Source organism: Pyrus communis, chromosome 17, assembly GCF_041283825.1.
Source record: "Pyrus communis isolate YQ-2024b chromosome 17, ASM4128382v1, whole genome shotgun sequence".
Lineage (NCBI taxonomy): Eukaryota > Viridiplantae > Streptophyta > Magnoliopsida > Rosales > Rosaceae > Pyrus > Pyrus communis.
In genome coordinates this window covers 8,387,179-8,408,532 of record NC_142581.1, presented here as the reverse complement: position 1 = coordinate 8,408,532, position 21,354 = coordinate 8,387,179, and the positions used below count along the sequence as shown (strand labels likewise).

The window sequence follows — 21,354 nt, the reverse complement described above, 5'->3', positions numbered from 1 at the left end:
TGCCGAGTATCCGGATTCCCAGCATAGTCCGCATCTGAAAAAGCAGAAAGATGAGTAGTACCTGGCTTGTAAAGGAGACCATGACTATGCGTCGTCTTCAAGTATCGTAGAATCCGTTTGACTGCCATCCAGTGAAGAGTTGTTGGAGCATGCATAAACTGGCATACTTGGTTAACTGCATAAGATAAATCGGGACGAGTTATCGTTAAGTATTGTAGAGCACCGACAACACTACGATACATTTCTGGTTTATCAAACGGATCTCCAACATATGCACTGAGTTTTTGACCAGAAGACATGGGTGTAGAAATCGGTTTGGCATCAGTGAAATGTGTGTGTGACAATAAGTCAAGAGCATACTTGGATTGGCACAAATGCATTCGATTTCCATCGTACTTAACCTCTACACCCAAAAAATAATTAAGTAGTCCCAAATCCTTCATGGAAAACAAAGTACCCAGCTTTTGAATTAACTGAATGATGTGAGAATAACTGTTGCCAGTAATCAGAATATCATCCACGTAGATGAGCAGGATAAGATACACCCCTTTTTGGTTGAACACAAACAAACTATAATCACAAGTTGATTCCTGAAAACCAAGTTGAAGCAGGAAATCTGAAAACCTCTGAAACCATGCCCTCGGAGCCTGTTTAAGACCGTAAATGCTCCGTTGAAGTTTACAAACATGATTGGGTAACTGTTGATCAACAAAACCCGACGGTTGACGCATGTAAACTTCTTCGTTCAAGAAACCATGCAGAAACGCATTTTGGACGTCAAGCTGCCTAACTTGCCAACCTTTGGAAACTGCAAGACTTAAAACAAGCCTAATGGTGCTGTGTTTAACCACAGGACTAAAGGTCTCATTATAATCCACACCAGCCTTCTGATGAAAACCATTTGCGACAAGGCGAGCCTTGTAGCGCTCAATTGTTCCATCTGCATGTCTTTTCAATTTGAACACCCATTTATTTGGGAGCAAATTCATCTTTGGATGAAACGGGACCAAACTCCACGTGCCACATCGTTGTAGCGCATTAAATTCCTGTACCATGGCATTTCTCCATTCCTGAGACTTGACAGCTTGACTGAAACAAGTTGGTTCAATTGGAAACTGATCAACAGTTACATGCATAGCATATTTAGGGTTAGGTTTTTGGATGCCAGACTTTGATCGTGTAGTCATTCGATGGTCATTATTTTCTGGCAGCACTTGTACTGATTCCATGGATACCACAGCTTGTTCATGTGAAGGTATGGGTGATGACAGAGGTAAGGCCGACACGGGTGTAGTAGAGGGTGGACTGGATGAGTCAATTGAAGGATTGGGGACAGGTTCAGACGGTGCAGTGGAGGGTAAGGAAAGAATTTCATTAGAAGGACAATTTTGACGGAGAGGAATAGCAGGTACATTAGGTGAGTGAGATAAAGGAGACGTGCTAATATCATCAAAATTAAATAATACCACGGGAGAGTTAAATGTACCTGAATCGACGACATTTTCTGAGGTAGATGTGAGTCCCTTAAAAGGGAAAGAGTCCTCATCGAATAGGACATGGCGAGACAAGTAAATTCGTCTTGTGGACAATTCCAAACATTTGTAGCCTTGGTGATTCAGTGAATAACCTAAGAAAACACAAGCTTTTGATTTTGGTTGCAGTTTATGTTGTGTGTATGGGACTAACCATGGAAAACATCGACAACCAAACACTTTCAACATGTCATACTTTGGAACTCTTTTAAACAACTTCTCATAAGGTGACATATTGGATAAAAGTTTTGTTGGCATGCGATTTATCAGGTACGTAGCGGTAGAACAAGCATCAAACCAAAACTGATTAGGAACGTGAGATTGAGAAAGCATAACTATACTGGTTTCAACAATATGGCGATGTTTCCTTTCTGCAAGTCCATTTTGTTCAGGATGTTTGGGGCAGGAAAAACGTTGTGAAATCCCACTGTCAGAAAGAAACTGTTGAAAAGCACGACTTTTATATTCCCCCCCTTCATCACATTGAAAGGTTTTAATGGCAAGATTAAACATGTTCTCGACAGTGGCTTTAAATTTTACAAATATCTCAAAAACTTCACTTTTATTTTTCATGGGAAAAATCCAAGAATACCTAGAGTAGTCATCCACAAACAACACATAGTAACGAAAATTTTCATTAGAAATAACGGGAGAAGACCAGACATCAGAGTGCAGAAGTTCCAATGGAGACGTAGAAACAGACTCGGACAAATTGAAAGGTAACTTTTTACTCTTTCCTAAGGGACATGACTCACAAAAGCTTACATGAGGAGGACCATGAAGTGGTACTAGTTTATTGGAAATTAAAAACTTAATTATTGAGTTGGCAGGATGACCAAGTCTAGCATGCCATTTTTGCACTGAACACCGTACCCCTACCAAGGCTGACATTGAAGACTGGAACCGTCCACTGCCATTTGGAAATGGGTATAACCCATTCTCACATCTCCCTCGGAAAAGCGTCTTCCGAGTCTTGAGGTCCTTAACAAGAAAGAAATATGGGAAGATTAGCAGGTAGCAATTGTTGTCTAAAGTAAACCTATGAGCAGATATGATGTTTTGAGAAGCAGTGGGGCAGTGAAGAACATCATTCAAATCAAAAGAACAAGCTTTAGTATTTAGTTGTTGGAAACCAAAATGAGAAATAGGAATGCCAGAATCATTACCTACACCTCCAATAGTTTCATTACCAGTGTACTCTTTGGGATTAACCAAATTTTGAAGGTCAGGAGTGACATGTGCATTCGCACCACTGTCTAACAGCCAGGTACCATTGGATTGCTTGTTGAGAGTAATAGGCGAGGAGGACATGGCTGTGAGTTTGTGAGCAGGAATCCGACCTTCATAAGCAGAATTCATCCTTTGGAAGCAATCAAGCGCAGGATGACCTGGTTTGCCACATATTTGGCAAATAATACGCTCACCAGAAAACGAGGATTTCTCACCATTAAACTGCTGGTTGCGCTGATTGGTGGGATTGCGGGGATTGTTGCCACGCTGATTTGACAGAGAAGCACGGGTGAAGGAAGACATTCCTCTTCCATTCCCACGCGATCGTCCACCACCACGTCCTCTAGTGGCAACGAAGGCGTTGACAGGTGCAGGTGCAGCCAAGGAATTATTCTGATCCACCATTCGTCGTTCAGTTGTCAACAGAAGTGCCTCAAGGGTGGGATAGGTGATCGGGGTATCCCTAGCTTGAGCAGCACTTACTGTCATCTCAAATGCAGGTCCTAGATTGTTCAACACAATCTGCACGAGTTCATCATCACTGACCGGTTGACCCGCGAGAGCAAGATTATCAGCAATCGCATTCATGCAATCCAGGTAATCCGCAACTGAAAGATTACCTTTCTTTGTCTGCAGCAACTCATTCCGCAGGAACAAAATTCTGTTCTGAGAAGTGGAGGCATACCTTTGCTCTAAAGCTTCCCAAGTGGCACGCGCAGTTCTCTTGCTTGCCACAGTAGCTAAAACAGACGCTGTCAAGGAGCCATTTATCCAACTCAAGATCATTTGATCTTGTTGAATCCACGCACTGTATGCAGGATTGACAGTGGTAGCACCAGGCAAGTTTTTTGGAGGGCACACCAAAGTACCATCAACATACCCCAGCAGATCTCTACTTTTGAGAATTGGGAGAATTTGAGCCAACCACAGTGGGTAGTTGGTTCTGTCAAGCTTGATATTAACAATAGTGGAAAACGGATGAAACTGATTGGTGGTAGGTGGGTTGGTGGAAGAACTGACATTGTTTTCAGCCATTGAAGCGTGGGAAAAAAAAACAAACAAACAGGATCTAGTCGTTAGACAATGAGAGGCTCAATACCATGAAAGAGTTTCTGATCTTAATTATAATACTTCAAAATCTCACACTTTCCAAGCCTTACGGGAAGGCTTTTATATGTACATCACATCAACAACTTTACATATTAAATTACTAGGTGACAGCATGTACACCCATCCCTCAGCACTATCTATACACCTTTACATATTAAACTACACACACATGCAGCAGCACCATCTGCTGTCTTCTGACAGCAGCTTTAGCAGTAACCAAGCACGCATGGGAATACCAAGCACGCATGGGAATACTTCGGACAGCACACATGCACCTGCACATTCCTTCCTGCTGTTCATGAGTCAGCAAATGCTTGCTGTGCTGTCTGTACAGTTTGGCCTGCTGTCCTTCTTCCAATACTTGGGTTAACAAGAACAGCTTGAGCTTGACTTCGTCTAACATCTTCATGGCCAGTTCACACACGGGGAATCCAGATGTAGCTTTACGTCCAAGCACTATGATGTTGAACATAGATATACCAATCACAGTAAGAACTGAAAGTTTTTTCATCCTGATGCACCCGACGATAGATCTTGTCCCAACCTCTAATGTCACAGACAGTAGAGGTTTAACAACATAATGCACGCCATGGCTCCCGACCGTCTTTTGATTTTCTTGTTGGATTCCATGTGATCTTGTCTTTTGATTTTCTTGTTGGATTCCATGTGATCTTGTCTCCCGACCGTCTTTTGATTTTCTAGTATTGGCGGTTCATAGCATTCCATAAGCAGCACAGACACCTGAAAAATACAAATTACTATCCTATCATGCCTCCAAATCCAACTTGAATTCAATCATATGTCACAACAATTCTAGGTAAACTGAATGTTGACTGTTGCGTTAGATAAAGTAATAAAAAAGATTGTATACCTGAAACTCTTCTTTATCAGAAATGCGTTGACCTCTTTGCCCGATAAGAACATATGTTGGCAACTTCAAAACACGGACCAACTGAAGAAAGCAAGCCAAAGGTTCATGATGAATCTGCAAGGATGGCGGTGGCTTCTGGGTTTTGGTTGCCATAGCCTTGCTTATGGCTGTTTCTGAACCAATCTCTATACCGTAAAGTGAACATTTGCTTTCAAATTTTGTTGCAGATTTACTTTCCTCCTTTAGCTTGGATGACTCTAGGAAAAACGGGGCAACGACTGTAGGAACTGAGGATGAATTCCGCCCTGCTAATTGTGCTAGAACTTCATTAATAGCGCAGGCTAGTATTGGCGGTTCATAGTATTCCATAAGCAGCAAAGACACCTGAAAAATACAAAATTGAAGAGAAATTTTTTAGAACGTTCCCCTAATCTGTTATCTTCAAGATATGTTAGAAGATAAATACAGTAGTTATTTACTCACACTTTACGTAACACCAAGTCGATTCCAATCACACACAATTTAAACCCCAAATTGTCACAAATTTCACTTTGACCATAAAAACTAGTACGCATTCCATTAGAAAATACACGACCCATTTCTCAACACCCAAATTCCACATAGAATCTAATCTATACGAGACAGAATCTATACGAATACAAACCCGTTTCTGGGTCCTAATATTGGCCCAGGGGAACGAGGAAGCGGCGAAGGATTCCAGAAGCTATGAATTGGGTTGGGTCGGTTAGAAAGCCCAAAAAAATAATTCCCGGGTTGCAATATTACAAACCCGTTGTCAGAGCTAATATTACACGGGTTGCTGTATTACAAGCCGGCCGAACCCGAATTGATATATCATTCAAAGAGTCAACCCATTTTACGCAATTTAGTCAACATGGGATGCCGCCACCTTCCATTTAGAGAAAACTAATGAAAAAGATTTGAAAATTTTGAGTTTTAACGATAAGGACAAAATAAAGGGTAAAGTGAATAGTACCAAATTTGACTTTTTAGTGTAACAATGTGATTTTTTGTTAAAGTAAATAGTACTGCGGGATTTTCGTTAAAACTCGCTCCATTCAATTCACAACTTGACTTCATCCTTAAAAAATTACAAACCCGTTGTCAGTGCTTCCATTATCTTTCGTAGTTCGATTAATTGATTATCTGGGCAAATCAGTCTCATTATCTCTGTTGCCGCCATCCAAAGGGTCAAATTTAGATAATCTCACTCTTTCTTGAGATTAATCTCAGTTTTCCTTCAGCCGAGTCTCAACTATCTTAGGCTTCATGCCTTTTATCCGGCGTTTTACGCCTGTTTTTACTGTCTTTTAATTTCTTTCACTCTCTCCTCAGCTGTGATACTTTATCTCCATCCTACCATGTGCTCAGTTTCTGATCTAAAATTGGATATCAGATCCACTTCCCTTCCTCACTTCCCCTCCCTCAACCAGCATGCCGGATCTACATCGAGACCAAATGTTAGGTATTTTACTCTCTTAACCTCACCTTCTTCCTATATGTTACTTTCTTTGTATATATCACTTCGTTTCCAGCACTGATAGTGAGAGAAATTTTTATTACGATTTGTTTACAAATATCCATTTTGGCATATACATAACAAAGGAAAAGAAAAAAGTATGGAGAGAATATTCTATCACCAAACCAATGAGTGGGGGAAAGGGGCGGACGTATTCGACGGCAGAAAAAAAAATTATTACGACGGATTCCGTACATCATATGTTTTTATGTAAGTGGTAGAAAATTTTATTTTTTAAGGTATTAACTTTTTAACACACATATCTCACAATTTTTATAATGACACTTAGGGCCTGTTTGGGATTGAGGTGCTTAAAAAAAAAGCTACTATGAAAAAAAGCTATGAAAATTTTTGGTGTTTGGTAAACTTTGAAAAGCAGCTTTGTTTCAAAGTTGAGGATGAAAAAAAGCCCAAAACCAAGAGATGACAAGAAGCTGCAATTTGCAGCTTCCAAAAGCAGCTTATTTTCACCCACACACGGGTGAACAGTGTCCACGTTTAATGAAATATACCATAACCCAAAACTGCCCTCGGCTTTCCCTTCACCGACGCTCTCGCCTTTCCCTTCTCCAGAACTCTCTCGCACGTTCTTCACCTCAGAGCTCTCTCGCATAACCCGAACCTCAGGCTCTCTCTCGTTCTCTCGTTCTCTCGTTCCATCATGAACTTCCACTCGGTATTGGACGGCTGTGCCTCGACCAAGCGCTGCAGGATCTTGAGCGCCTCGTCGTCCTCGCCGTTTTCGAGCTTCTGCTGCAGAAGCGATTTTCAGGGCACCGATGGCTTCCGAATTCGAACCCAGGAAGTCAGACAATGGCGATGAGGATTGGTTGTTCTCGTTATCTGTGACCTGGGTCGGCGCTTCTTCGGTCAATGTCGGCGGAGGTTCGGCTATGGCGAGCAAAGTCGATGATTTGGTGGTGAACACGGCGGCGGTGACTCCGATGAGAATGGCGGTTTTGGCGTAATGTTTAAGAGTTTGAAGAATCGGGCTTGGGTTGTTGTGGGTGTTACCTGGGAGGAGGGGTCGGTGGTGGTGGGCGGCGGAGGAGGCTGTGACTTTGAGGGCAGGGACATTGTGGGAATTGTGGGAATGGGGAGGGTCAAAACGGAGAAGGGAAGGTTGGGTTGGTTTACTGGGAATGAGTTTGTATTGGAAGAGAGATGAGGATGTAGAGAAGGAGGAGGAAGCGAGAGTGGAGGAGGAGTTCATGGTTGAGCCGGCGGGTGCGGAGTGGCGGAGATGACAAGGTTTGGGAGGTTTTGTTTGGGGTTTCTGTGGTAGGTGGGGGAGGAGTTACTTTTACTCTTAGTGACGGTTGGTGTGGTTAATCTTGGATGTGTTACTTTTTAATTGTTTTTGAATAACGTGTTGAAATTGTTTTTTTTATAGTTCAAAATTTAGGTCTCGTTCTTTTTTTTGTTTGATTATAAATTACACAGTCGATTTTACAACAATGTCTTCTATTTATTTAATTGTATGATTATCTGCCAAATTGATGATGGCGGACTCATTTCGGGGTTGCATGGAAGCCACATTTAGCACTGACTGAGACTACTTTCAAGTACATTAACAATATTGTACTAATGAATCCTAGCTATTCACTCTAAAATATTTCTATTAAAGTAGTTTGTCATACTAATTAATATTTAAGATAAAGTTTATAAATATTTTTCTTCTAAAAATAAAATATATTTAGTAATTCACTTTTATTTGTTAAGAAAATTAAATTAATAGCACATCTAGTAATATACCCTTTTTGGTCATTTCACACAGTCACAGCTGTTTTACAAAAAAGTTTACCAAACACTATGATACTGTTTTTTGTTTCCAAAAGCACTTTTACAAAAAAGTTTACCAAACACTTTGCTGGCTTTATTTCACAGCCGCTTATTCTCACAGCACAGCCGCTTATTCTCACAACAGCTTTTTTTCAAAGCACAGCAATACCAAACCAGCCCTTAGTATACCACCTCTTAGTATACCACCTCGTATGCCGGTTACATTGAAAAATCTCCCCGATCACAGGGGTGACCTGGGATTGACAAGTTGGGGGAAAATGACATACTACCATTGGCTAAATTCCAAATTGTTCTGACACCCACAATTCGTATAGACATCGGTAACATATAAATATTGTTTTACAAAGTGCAAGTTGTTGCTTCGCAGTTTGCAGTGGATATGTTTACTTCCCAGCCATTTTACCGACATCTAAACGTAGATATTCTTGCCTTACCAACTTTTCCATCCGCCATTTCAGTTCTATGAGTATATATACTAAGTATTCGGTGAGTTCTTAAATTTTAGAGACTTCTTTTTTGACCTATTGAAAATTCATTTTATCTTTATATTTGTTTTATACTTATTTGATCAATGCTTGTCCCTATTTAAAGACTTTACTGGAAATACCCTCAGAGCTTCAGAAGTTCAAAATTAAAAAAATGGATTTGCCTCCTTCCAAACACACAAACTAAACAGCCTCCAGCAAAATATAATATGATAGATTATAAAATTTTATTCGACATTCCCTGTGCATCGTTTTGTTATTTTCTGCAAACGATTTATTTATGTAATCTGAATTTCAACAGAAAACAGTCAAATAATGTATATCCTTCCAGAGAAATAAGGACAAAGGGCAGGTCAACCAGATCCCGTGCCAAATCAAACGACTGTAGCTCAACCAAGAAATGTGAGTCCACGATCGACCACCCCATTACTGTAAGTCTGTAACCAAGAAATGTGAAGAAAAAAAATTTACATTAACAATAAAGGGTGAGGATAATTTGTACTACTAGGGCTCCATGCATCACACCAGATATTTAAGCAACATTTTATGTCCACCACATTAAAGGTTGTTGGGCTGAAAATTTTCGGCCTAGCCAACCCAAACCTACAGGCTGGGCCGGGTTTTATTTTGGTCGGACCATCCGTTTGACACGTATGCTCGAGTCAATACAATGTTAGGTGTAGATCAAACTCTAAATATATTTCTTTAAATAAATCAAAACCTACTGAAAATTGTCTTATGGTTTACTAGTTATATAATATGCCATTCCTCATGTGGTGCCTCCAAACTTCAATTTCATGTTCAATTCATGGAAAAAAAAAAAAAAAAAACTAGTTTTTATCATTAACGTGTTTGACAGTAGGTTTGGGAGCTTGAAGAACATGATTTCTTGGGATGAAGATTAGCTTTTACCTCACGTTTTACTTGGAGTGCAGACTGGCTTGTTAATACCATCATAACAGTAACAGAGAAGAAGAAGAATCACAAAAGAAGAAGAAAGAAATGAAAACTTAGAGAAGAATAAATTGCTTGTATTTCTTAGTAACCGATTTGTTTTCAACTTAATGAATAGTACAACAGTACCCTTGTACAACAACATTAACTCTTAAGGTAATCACTCGTTCACTAATTAAACACATGTTGAAATGACACCTGATAATGTATGACTAATAGTCTTCAATCAGAGAGAAGATCGCGTAATGCAGCAAATCAGTGTTGAGATGAGATCCATCAAATCTAGGGGGAAATGCGGTGATAGGCGTGCGAGGTTGGAGGATTGATTCAAAGTTGTGGGGGAGTATGAGCGAAAAGCTCAAAATCATGGCCGAAATGCCCCAAATCAGAGGTGTAAATTAAACCTTGGACTATGAGCATATTTGCACCATTCGTAAAATGTGAATCAAGGCCATCGCAGGTGTGGAGAATATATATTACTACATATATTAATAAAACTATAAGATATCTCCAATATACTGGAAGAGTTATATTCATACATGATTCAAGTGCAAAGTAATATTTAACATTTGATATAGCTCTAAATGTGGGATCCTCACCACATAAGATACAAAAATTATATTTTATCTCTAAATTTGACTAGACTCCTTCCAATTTACAAGAGTTAAAAGTTAAAAGTCAAATTTGATTTCATATGCATTGTCTATAAAATAACTTGCACCACCACATTTAGAGTCAAATATGACTTCATAACTTTTAACCTTTAAATCTTAGATTGGAGACACAATTTAGTGGTATTCGTTTTCACTTGACTCTTGTGGATGACAAGTTCAGTACCAAATCATTTACTAATCTTAGTTTAAATAAGTCATTGTTACATAAAAATAAGACTAAGTAACTCTATGGGTCAACTTTCAACTAAGAATATATGACATAAGTAAAAAATACTAGAGTCTTAATCTCTTGGTCACTTCCGTATGTGATACAAAAATAAATAACCATGCATTCCTTGATCACTAGTTACTGAAATAATATTTTAAACAAACAGACAAATAGATTGCCAGTAACCCCAAAATTACTAAAGGATAATCGTGAGGTCTCTGGGCTCAAGTCACCTCCTTGTTCTTTCTTTCCTGACTTTCTAAAGCGTGCTATTGCCCCCTTTTTTTATTCTTTTGTATTGGTTACATTTGATTACTCCTCCGACCTTTGGGTGGGTTTGCTTATTAAATCCTCTTCAGTAAATAACAAGGCTTTGCCCAACTTTGCATGTACGTAGGAATATGATACCAATATTAAGTAGAGGTTGCGTGTCCAGTTAATCCTTAATATTCCAGGAAAAGCAGCCCACCTCTTCATTTTTAAGTAGCTTCCCACTCTCCTCCAATTTTCTTCTTATTAGTTTCATTGCTTATTTGCATACTTACTAGAGTTTAATAACTAACTAGCTGCCGCTTGTTGGCTCCCATTCCTTTCAATCCGTAAGTAGTAATTTAACGACTTTAATTTCATTGCTAAGTTTTTGTTTGTTTAGATAATATATATGATATATGATATGATATGCTCCACTGAATCACAGGTTGAACATGGCACAAGGTGTTTGGGAGAACATGCCACAAGGTGTTTGGGAGCCATGGTTACATCCATCAGTGCCCAATACAAGCACAAGGCCACAGGGTGTTTGGGAGCCATGGTTACATCCATCAGCAAGTGCCCAGTACAAGCACAGGGTCACAATGTGTTTGGGAGCCATGGTTACATCCATCAGTGCCCAATACAAGCACAAGGCCACAAGGTGTTTTGGAGCCATGGTTACACCCATTAGTGCCCAATACAAGCACAGGGCCACAAGGTGTTTGGGAGCCATCTTTACACCCATCAGTACCCAATACAAGCACAGGGCCACAAGGTGTTTGGGAGCCATCTTTACACCCATCAGTACCCAATACAAGCACAGGGCCTCAAGGTGTTTGGGAGCCATCATTACACCCATAGTGCCCAACACAAGCACAGGGCCACAAGGTGTGTCTCCCCTTGCCAAAAGAACAGGAAAAAAAATAATAATAATTTCCTATTTCATTATCTAATTAAATAATCGTCTGTACTTTTTTCTTAAGAAAATGCTATAATACTATATTGGATAATGATAGGGAAATTAATTTTTTAACTAAATTTACAAATTAAATGATATATCATTAATAGAAAATAAGTATGTTAATTAATACTTAAGTAATAATGCAATCATCAATATCTACTCATTTGGTTTACAAATTTGATCTTCATAATTGTACTCTGCTATATTTTTAGATCACGTTTGTGTATCATCTATTGTATTTGAAATATTGATATCGGTGAAATATCAATATACAAATTTATAAAAATATCGATAGATATATCGATATGCAAATTTATAAAAATATCGAAAGATATACCGATGCTCAGGGACACTGTGGCTTTCATAGTAGAGTTGACATTAATGGGTATGAAGAATATAGTGGTACTGAGTACCGCTTCTGAGGAATACAACGTTACAGAGTGAGCTTCTGAAATAAAATATTGGGGTTTTTACCCAATAGACTTATGGTACGTTTACGTAACCGTAATAAAAATAGGAGGATTGATTGAGGAGGAGTTGGAATAAGGAGAAGTCAGAATCTAATTCCTGTGAAGATGTATACTTAGTCCTAGTTTGGTACTGAGGTAATTTTGAAAAAAGTGGCTATCAAAAAAAGCTAGGAGCTTTTTTATGTTTAGTAAACATTCAGCTTCAGTTTTTTTTTTTTTTCACAGTTTTGGGTGAAAAAAAAAAGCCAAAAACACAAAGCTGCAAAACCAAGCTTTGAAAAACCAGCTTTTTTATATCTGTTTTACATAAAAGTTTATCAAACACTATAATACTACTTTTTTTTTTTTCTTTCAAATGCACTTTTACAAAAATGTCACATCCCCGCCTAGGCCCCCACCAAATCCCTAGCTCGACTCCACCGTAGCACGATATTGTCCGCTTTAGGCCTTGACCATGCCCTCACGGTTTTGTTTCTAGGAACTCACATGAGAACTTCCCAGTGGGTCCCCATCCTGGGATTGCTCTCACGCGAACTTGCTTAACTTCAGAGTTCCTACGGAACCCGAAGCGAGTGAGTTCTCCAAGGGCCTCGTGCTAGGTAGAGATGAGAATATACATATGAGGCTTACAGGATCCACTCCCCTGAGTGATGTGGGATGTTACAAAAAAAAGTCTATCAAACACTCTGCTGCTTTATTTCACAGCTGCTTATTCTCACAGCACAACAAAAGTAGTTTTTTTTTTTTTTCAAAGCACAGCAATACCAAACCAATCCTTAAATGTTCTGGAATCAGAATAGAAATGACACTAATTCCATAAAGATGTTACTAATTTAGCAAAATCGGAATATAAACCAGCATGATTACTAAAATGCCCTTGTCCCAAATAAAATATTTTATATACTTTTTTTAATAAAATTTCATACAATATATAATAGTAAGGAAAAAAATTGCTTTTTTATTTCATAAACACACTAAAATGTTTTTGTTTATTTATTTACTTTTTTATAAATTTAAGTATTTACTTTAATATTTAAATTTTCTCGTTCAAATTGTAGTTCCTTCTCTTCGGCATATGCATGGAGTTGTGCATAATGTGAATGAGGGCATAATAGGAAGAAAGAATGCATTCCTGATTTCCTCACTCTCCTGGAATTCAAATACCTCATCTATCTAGGGAATCTCACTCCTCCAATTTCATGAATTGCATTCATTGTTTCGGGTGGGGTCCACCACACAATTGATTTCCCAGTATTTAATAAACACCGGAGTAATCCGTAATCGGAATTCAATTCCGTTTTTTTATTCTCGTTACCCTTACGTAAACATGCTCTTAATCATTATGCCATTAGTATCTTTAGTTCGCAATTACATTCTTGTAGTCAAACTAGAAAATTTTAAAATGATACTCTAAGAAATATCATATCAAACCACAATACATGTATTAACAAAAAATTAATAATTAGATACTATATAACATTATAACATGTTCATTAAAATATTATATAACATAGAGTCAGTATGCTTGAAAAATAAAAATAAAAATAAAAAAACTACCGCCTTGCTTACCGTCTAGGCTACCTAGACCACCTAGAGAGCATCTAGGTGGGCGCCTAACTCCTACCCTATTTGGTCCAAATAGCTTTGGCACTTCATCGCCTAGCACTTAGGCGTTGCCTAGGCCAATTTTTAGAACATTGTCTATTAACATTAGCGTACCAACTTTCGATATACTGAAGTTCGGTATTGTCGAATAGTTTGGTTAGAATAATATTACCAAAACATTTTGGTTCGGTACAATACTGTGTCATTACCGATTCACACAAATTTAGCACAAAATCAGTATGGTACAGTTGGCACAATAATTTGGCAAAAAAGTCCATCCCTAACAGAAAGCTGTAATTTAGGGTGTATGAGACCATAAATTTTTGGGCCCACAACATACGGCACTCAAGGTGGTTCGAATGGCCAGAAAGTCCTCAAAATGAGATCGGAGTTACATGGATATTCCAAATCAGATTATCACAGGCCAGAGTAGTCTGGCACGACTCCATTAGCTCTAAGCCCATTAAAGATATTGCTTGTCTCTCAATGACAATATCATGGGGTAAAGTAAGACTAAATAACAGTTTCAGGAGGCAAATCAATTAGTAGCCTAATAATTTATTGTTACATATATGTACCAGCTTTTAGAGATTAGGTCACTCTTTTTCTAATGTTACATCTTCAAAACTGGTATGCTCCACTACTAATGTGATTTTTTGTACTATCCACATAACTTTCACTAAGAATAAGAAGTAATTGTTTTAATACACCTTTGTTAAGTAATAACCTTCCTATACTTATAAAATTGGTTTGGTCATAACATTCTTACTATATAGAGATTTTATTGTAAATGAGCCTCCTACATTCGTATCGGGATCGCTTTTCCCTTGCACAATCACACACACGTCAATTCATGAGCATTGTAGTAAAATGCAAATTATCTCAAGGACATATAATGTCTAATTTTACCGTAAATTTCATATATTTGTAACCATATTCATATTCATGTGCATCAACCATTGTTTTCTTTGTGATTAAATACAGCAGTGCTCTATTTTCCCAACACTTTGGAGTGTTAATTACAATGATCCTATATAATTTTTTATTTATCATATAATTTCATATAACTTCATTATAAAGTTAAATAACAAGGAACCCATAACATTATCTTCCATCGTTTCTAAGACTGAAGTTTAACTATTTCATGCATAAAACTAAAGAAATAAGGAACAATAACAAAACAAGATAAATTTGACAGGATTTGAATACAGTCAGTATAAACGTTTCTTTGAGGCTGTGCGAGCTGGTGATTGGGAAACTGCAAAGGAGTTTCACATCCAACATCCCGAGGCAGTAAGAGCAAGGATTCCATTTTCTGGTAAGACAGCTCTTCACATTGCAGTTGATGCTGGGCATGTGGATATTGTGAAAGAATTGGTGTCGTTGATGGAAGTGGAAGACCTGGAAATAAATTCAACAATCGGTCATCGGACAGCTCTTGCTATTGCTGCAATCAAAGGGATTACCGAAATGGCTGAATGCATGGTAACAAAGAACAAAAAATTACTCAGCATTCCCGATACTTTCAACGTGCTTCCAGTTGTGAACGCTTATATTTATAATCATTGGCATATGGCTCGATATCTCTACTCCGTCACTCCAGTTGAAGATTTAATGCCAGACAAAGGACCTCATGGCGCTACAATAATCTCCCACAGCTTCTCATCCAAAGAATTTGGTAAGAGTTTAAAATATGAGTAATGACACGCTGTTCAGGACTACAAAAATGATATTAAGGGTTGGTTTGATAATCATTTCAGTTGTTTGGTATACCACTTTCAAATTTCTTAAAATTAAAAATAAAATAAAATAAAATAAAAAAAAACTGATGAATTTCAATGTTTGAAAACTAAAAAAAAAAAATAGCTTTCAGTTTTTTTTTTTTTTTGTTTTTGAAACTGAAAATTAAAAGTATTTATCAAACAAGTTTTTGGTTTTCAAATTAAAAACGTGATTACAAAAACTGAAAATGAAATAGTTGCTTACTCTGACTACAGCTGACTCCTTTTTTCCATAACTACACTTTACTCTAGCAAACTAATTATTTTTGAAAAATTCGTAACTTTAAAAATAAACAGATATCTCATGGGATTTAATTCAGCGTTGCCCAAAATTGGCCATTACTTTTGACAAGAGAAATTTGACCCCTTTAGAAGCTTTGGCTAGGCAAGCTTCTTCATTCCCGAGCGGAGCGGAGCTCAATTTCTGGCAGCAATGGGTTTATGACCGTTAGTGTACCACATACTCCCTTCTCGTTCTATTAATTATTTGCTTTCACTTTTATATGACATATTTGCTTGTCTTGATAGGCATAGTCATACAACCTCCTCCTCGTGTCGATCATATTTCTGTAACTGTTCAAAATGAAGAAAATTCCCATGCTAATAACGGAAGGAGTTTAATTCGCTCAGGTTTGTTATCCCCTTCCTCTCCCACGATTTGAAAGTCCAACGACTACTATATTTAGTTGGTTGAAAAGTCAACTGTTAGTCAAAGTGGCTCCTCTGAAACCCTTCTTGGTCTACACACATTGGATTTCCATTATCCAAGTTCCATTAGGTTGGTCGTACATATGACAACATGCTCATAAGTTTCACCAACATTTTTTTCCATTGCAGTCGAAGGTTTGGTGGAAGGGCTTGTTTCTCAATCAAAACAACAAAAGGAAGGGCTTGTATTGAAAATCGTTGAGATACTTGGTATGCTTGTCGCAATTTCATTTGTTGTAAATTTAAATTTGAATTCAAATCAATCATTCCAAAGCATGCAGTTTATGTCCTAAACATTTGAGTTTTAAATGTCAACTCAAGAATCAAACGCATATATGAAATGAAGATTGTCCATGTCCGCTCACTTGCATTTTTAAAGCTCATGTGCGAAGAGATAAAAGACTTCGACATGCAACAAATGAATTCTTCCCCTGTGCGTCCATCAATCTTCAGTGCTGTTAGTGAGGGAAATGTGGAGTTTATTACTCATATATGTAAAGCAAATCCTAAACTTGTGTGGTCAACAAATCACATGTCAAGGGGCATATTTGACTTTGCCATCGAATGTCGTCAAGAAAAGATTTATAACCTTTTATATAGGATCTCTGCGAAAGACTGGATCTCAAATCTTGCTGATCACAGTGATAATAACAAGCTACATATGGCTGGGTTGTTGTCCCCACCTGCACAACTTAATCGTATTCCAGGTGCAACATTGCAGATGCAGCGTGAACTACAATGGTACAAGGTTAGGATTTCTCACTCGACATAATTCTTGATTACTTTGCCTATATGCCATATAAACTGAAAGAATCAAATTAAGTGTTCGGGAGGTTCTGGATTTGCTTTCCCTTTTTTTAATAATCATCCAAATCCAGCATCAACTATTAGGTACTGGGGTAGGGAGGGAAGAATTGGACTGGATACTTCGGAAAAATGCTCTTAACCAACTGATTTACAAGTCCCCTTATCCACTTACTAGGTGTCGATCTTAGTTTGTTTTCCTAAAAAGTTTCTTGCATTAAAGGATCTGCATTTTGAAGGAGTTAGTTATTTCCTTTTTCGATTTATTGTGAGCAGATGTTAAACATAACACAAGTTGTAAAATTAACACAATCTTAAAGCCTTAATGCGTAAAATGTTAAAATTGAACATCGTGACCAATTGTAGATGCTCTCATATGTCAGTACAAATGTTAAAGTTAACACAACCTAACACAAGTTACAAATCTTGGAATGTAAAATGTAGGTAGTTAATCCTAATATAATAAAGATAATAGAAAATTGTATTTTATGCTCTCGTATGCCAGTACCTGTTGTTCAATGCAATGCAGGAAGTAGAGACTATTGTACCTCCTAAGTTTCTTGAGTATAGGAACAGAGATGAACGTTTGACACCAAGTGAACTATTTACAAAGAATCACAGTGCATTACTAAGGGAGGGAGAAAAATGGATGAAAGAGGCAGCAACTTCTTACACTGTTGTAGGTGCTCTTATTATTACCATCATGTTTGCGGCAGTAATCACAATTCCGGGAGGAAGTGGAGATACCGGCTTTCCCATATTCATCAGTGAAAAATTGTTTATGTTGTTTATAGTTTCAGATGCTATATCACTATTTTCTTCCACGACTGCAACATTAACGTTTCTCGGAATTCTCACGTCGCGTTTTGCAGAAGACGATTTCCTGAAGTCCTTACCCACAAAGATGGTAATCGGTCTTGCCACTCTTTTCTTGGCTATTGCAACCATGATGATTGCGTTTTCTACTGCCCTTCTAATTATAGTTCGTGGACAGTCCTGGATTGTGATTCCAACCATACTTCTTTCAAGTGTTCCAGTCACTTTATTTGCTTGGATGCAATTCCCCCTCCTAGTTAAAATTACCGTTTCTACTTACGGAAAAGGAATATTTAATAGGAATGTGGAACGTTAGTTATAAAGGTATTTCATTATTTAATATTTCGTATTGTATATGTTTATGTGGGATCCAAAAATTTGAGGTGTAATTGATTTGATGAATTACATATTAAGACCTCTCACTTACAAGTGAAGAGAAATATCACTAGACCGTATTACTAAATGACGTCTTGTTTTTGTGTATTGACTGATTCGTTTTTATTGTATGATGAATGATTTGATTGTAGTTACTACGTACATTACAGGTTCGAATAAGAACCACACAAGGCACCTAACAGGATGAGCACATGAAGTAATCATTCAGATTATCCCATCATATTTAAGACAATAGACCAGCTCACTAATGAAACCAACAAAGAAAGGAAACGAAAAGCCATAAGTAAATTTAAATTGTAGCAAAAGCCATTTCACTATCTTCATGGCCAGTTCACAAACTGGGATCCAGATGAAGTAGTTTTACGTCTAAGCACTATGATGTTGAATATAGATCTATCAATCACAGTAAGAACTGAAAGTTTTTTCAACCTGATGCACCCGACGATAGATCTTGTCTCAACCTCTGATGTCAGAGACAGTAGAGGTTTAACCATATAATGCACGCCATGGCTCCCCAACGTCTTTTGATTTTCTTGTTGGATTCCATGTGATATTGTCTCTTGAAAAGGAAAGGTTCAAAGTGCTTGCTAAAACTTCTCCAATCTCATAAAGTATCTGAAAAAGAAACCATCTAGAGTTAGACAATATACACACACTCGGGAAACAGACAGATTCATAGAAAACTAAAAGGAAGAGAAAGAAACAAGGCTAACTGACTTACTTTCAGCAGTGGAACATGGAGAAACTTAGCATACACTAATTTTCCCATTCATCTCTCAAGCAAATCGTAGAAATACAAATTACTATCCTATCATGGCCTCCAAACCCAACTTGAATTCAATCATATGTCACAACAATTCTAGGTAAACTGAATGTTGACCGTTGCATTTGATAAAGTAATAAAAAAAACTGTATACCTGAAACTCTTCTTTACCAGAAATGCGTTGACCTGTTTGCCCGATAAGAACATATGTTGGCAACTTCAAAACACGGACCAACTGAAGAAAGCAAGCCAAAGGTTCATGATGAATCTGCAAGGATGGTGATGGCTTCTGGGTTTTGGTTGCCATAGCCTTGCTTATGGCTGTTTCTGAACCAATCTCTATACCATAAAGTGAGCATTTGCTTTCAAATTTAGTTGTAGATTTACTTTCCCCCTTTAGCTTGGATGACTCTAGGAAAAACGGGGCAATGACTGTAGGAACTGAGGATGAATTCTGCCCTGCTAATTGTGCTAGAACTTCATTAATAGCACAGGCTAGTATTGGCGGTTCATAGCATTCCATAAGCAGCACAGACACCTGAAAAATACAAAATTGAAGAGAAATTTTTTATAAAGTTCCCCTAATCTGTTATCTTCAAGATATGTTAGAAGATAAATACAATAGTGATTCACTCTGTCCTAGTAACTCAAGCCGTTGGAAATAGTAATAAACCGACAAACTTCAACACAATATCAAAGCTGTTGGCTCACACCCTAACAACTAAAGCATTTCAGAGCAGTGGTAGATCGATAAACTTTATGAAAAACAGAAAACTGCATAAAAAAAATAATGTGGAACCTTCCACTGTTATCATCACAGCATGAGTTCTGAAACACAAACGAACAAAACTTTTACAAAGTAATTTAATGGGTTTCTACCACTATGGGCATAGAAACCAAATCTACAAGCATTCTTTGAAAAACACCTGCAATCAAGTCACTTTAGATATATACCCCAAATTGTCACAAATTTCACTTTCACCATAAAAACCAGAACACATTCCATTAGAGAATACACGACCCATTTCTCAACACCCAAATCCCACATAGAATCTAATCTATACGAGGCAGAATCTATACGAATACAAACCCGTTTCTGGGTCCTAAACAATTCCGTGAGAGAGAGAGAGAGAAGGGGAACCTCATATTGGCCTTGGGGATCGAGGAAGTGGCAAAGGATTCCAGAAGCTTTGCAATTTTGGATTCCATAGCGCTCCAATGAAAGCTCAAAACTTTCTTCTCTGCGACAAATTGGCGCACCGAAATTAATCGATATAATATGAACTTGATCTCAAACTTAAAAGGGTTGATAGGAAGAGATCTTACACAGTAGAATTGCTTGGATTTGGGCGGAAAGCAGCTGAGATGGCTTCGCCGAAGCCCTCTGAATCTCTCAGCAGAAACACTACCTTCGGACCAACCTTCATTTTCTTTCTGCTGTTTCTTTTAACCAATGCCCGGAGGTGCGCGCACTTGCAATATATAGGAGATCAAGTGCCGCCTTTTTTTCATTTTTCTCATTTTTGGTTTGTTTCTTTGTTTTGTTATTTTGTTTTATTTTTTAATTTTTTTTTACTTCACTCATGTTGTGTAGTTTTCAACATTTAATACATTAAGTTTTCAACATTTAATACATTAAGTTTGTTTTCGTTTCAGAGTTATACCTAAAGTGTTAATTTTGGGACAGTTTCATACATCCGTTAGTCAAAGTGTTAAGTCTGCCGTTAACTGATGATATAGTACCTATGTAATCAATAACTAAGCGTCACTTGTCATTAAAATTATTAAAATAATTAATTAAATAAAAGCATTTATTAAAAATAAAAAACAACGACAAGAAGGAAAAAACCCAAAACCCTTTGCAAATCAAAACAACAAAATATTCTGATCAAATCATCCCCAAACCCAATCTTTCAATTCAATCCCCCACTCTCAAACCCTAAAGTTCAGTTCTTTCAGATCAAAAGGAAAACCCCAATTCAATTACTTTCAAAGCTTCAGTAAAATTCAAATTGAAAGACGATGTTGAACTCAAACCACCACCAACCCTCGTCTCCCTCTGACGCATGATGCTGTGCGAGCCGTTGGTCCGGGTATAGGAGGCAACGGCGGAGCAGCTGGAGGAGCGCCAGAGCGACTAGGTTTATTGAATCGCGGCCGTCCCCTTCAATCTCGGTCGTCCCCTTTTTCCCTTCTCCCGAGGTCTCCTCCTTTCAAATTTAGATCTCCTCCACTCCATTTCAAAACTGCTTCCCAAAATCTCAACTTCCTCTCTTCTCACTTTCCCATCAGATCCACATTTTCTCAGGAAACAAACACCTCGAGTCGACGCTGCCTCCTTCTCCTTCAACAATGTCGAGGTTCATCGAACTCCTCTCGCCTCTGCTTATC

General features: G+C 37.9%; 2 protein-coding genes and 1 pseudogene across 2 annotated transcripts; 1 reads left to right on the top strand and 2 right to left on the bottom strand.

Moving 5' to 3' along the window:
- Positions 1 to 6,859: 6,859 nt before the first annotated feature.
- LOC137719706 (protein SLOW GREEN 1, chloroplastic-like) lies at positions 6,860 to 7,575 on the bottom strand (annotated as a pseudogene).
- A 3,536-nt stretch (positions 7,576 to 11,111) lies between these two features.
- Positions 11,112 to 18,120, top strand: LOC137709132 (uncharacterized). The gene is made up of 7 exons (XM_088688452.1): positions 11,112 to 11,547; positions 14,894 to 15,379; positions 15,774 to 15,923; positions 16,005 to 16,106; positions 16,314 to 16,394; positions 16,487 to 16,932; positions 17,518 to 18,120. The coding sequence occupies exons 1-7, from the start codon at positions 11,112 to 11,114 to the stop codon at positions 18,118 to 18,120; spliced, it is 2,304 nt and encodes a 767-aa protein (XP_088544578.1).
- Positions 18,121 to 18,466: 346 nt separating this feature from the next.
- Positions 18,467 to 20,442, bottom strand: LOC137709373 (uncharacterized). Its single transcript, XM_068448465.2, has 4 exons — positions 20,290 to 20,442; positions 20,105 to 20,204; positions 19,118 to 19,501; positions 18,467 to 18,815 (listed from the first exon to the last, which is right to left on the bottom strand). The coding sequence occupies exons 1-4, from the start codon at positions 20,388 to 20,390 to the stop codon at positions 18,687 to 18,689; spliced, it is 714 nt and encodes a 237-aa protein (XP_068304566.2). The 5' UTR covers positions 20,391 to 20,442; the 3' UTR covers positions 18,467 to 18,686.
- Between the last annotated feature and the right edge of the window lie 912 nt (positions 20,443 to 21,354).

Coding starts and splice junctions, on each gene's coding strand:
- LOC137709132 (XM_088688452.1), top strand. CDS start 11,112: ATGGCACAAGGTGTTTGGGAGAACATGCCACAAGGTGTTTGGGAGCCA. Junction 11,548..14,893: donor CACAAGCACAGGGCCACAAG/GTGTGTCTCCCC, acceptor TAAATTTGACAG/GATTTGAATACAGTCAGTAT. Junction 15,380..15,773: donor ATCCAAAGAATTTGGTAAGA/GTTTAAAATATG, acceptor AAAAATAAACAG/ATATCTCATGGGATTTAATT.
- LOC137709373 (XM_068448465.2), bottom strand. CDS start 20,390: ATGAAGGTTGGTCCGAAGGTAGTGTTTCTGCTGAGAGATTCAGAGGGC. Junction 20,205..20,289: donor AATCCAAGCAATTCTACTGT/GTAAGATCTCTT, acceptor AATTTGTCGCAG/AGAAGAAAGTTTTGAGCTTT. Junction 18,816..19,117: donor CTGGTAAAGAAGAGTTTCAG/GTATACAGTTTT, acceptor TTTCTTTTTCAG/ATACTTTATGAGATTGGAGA.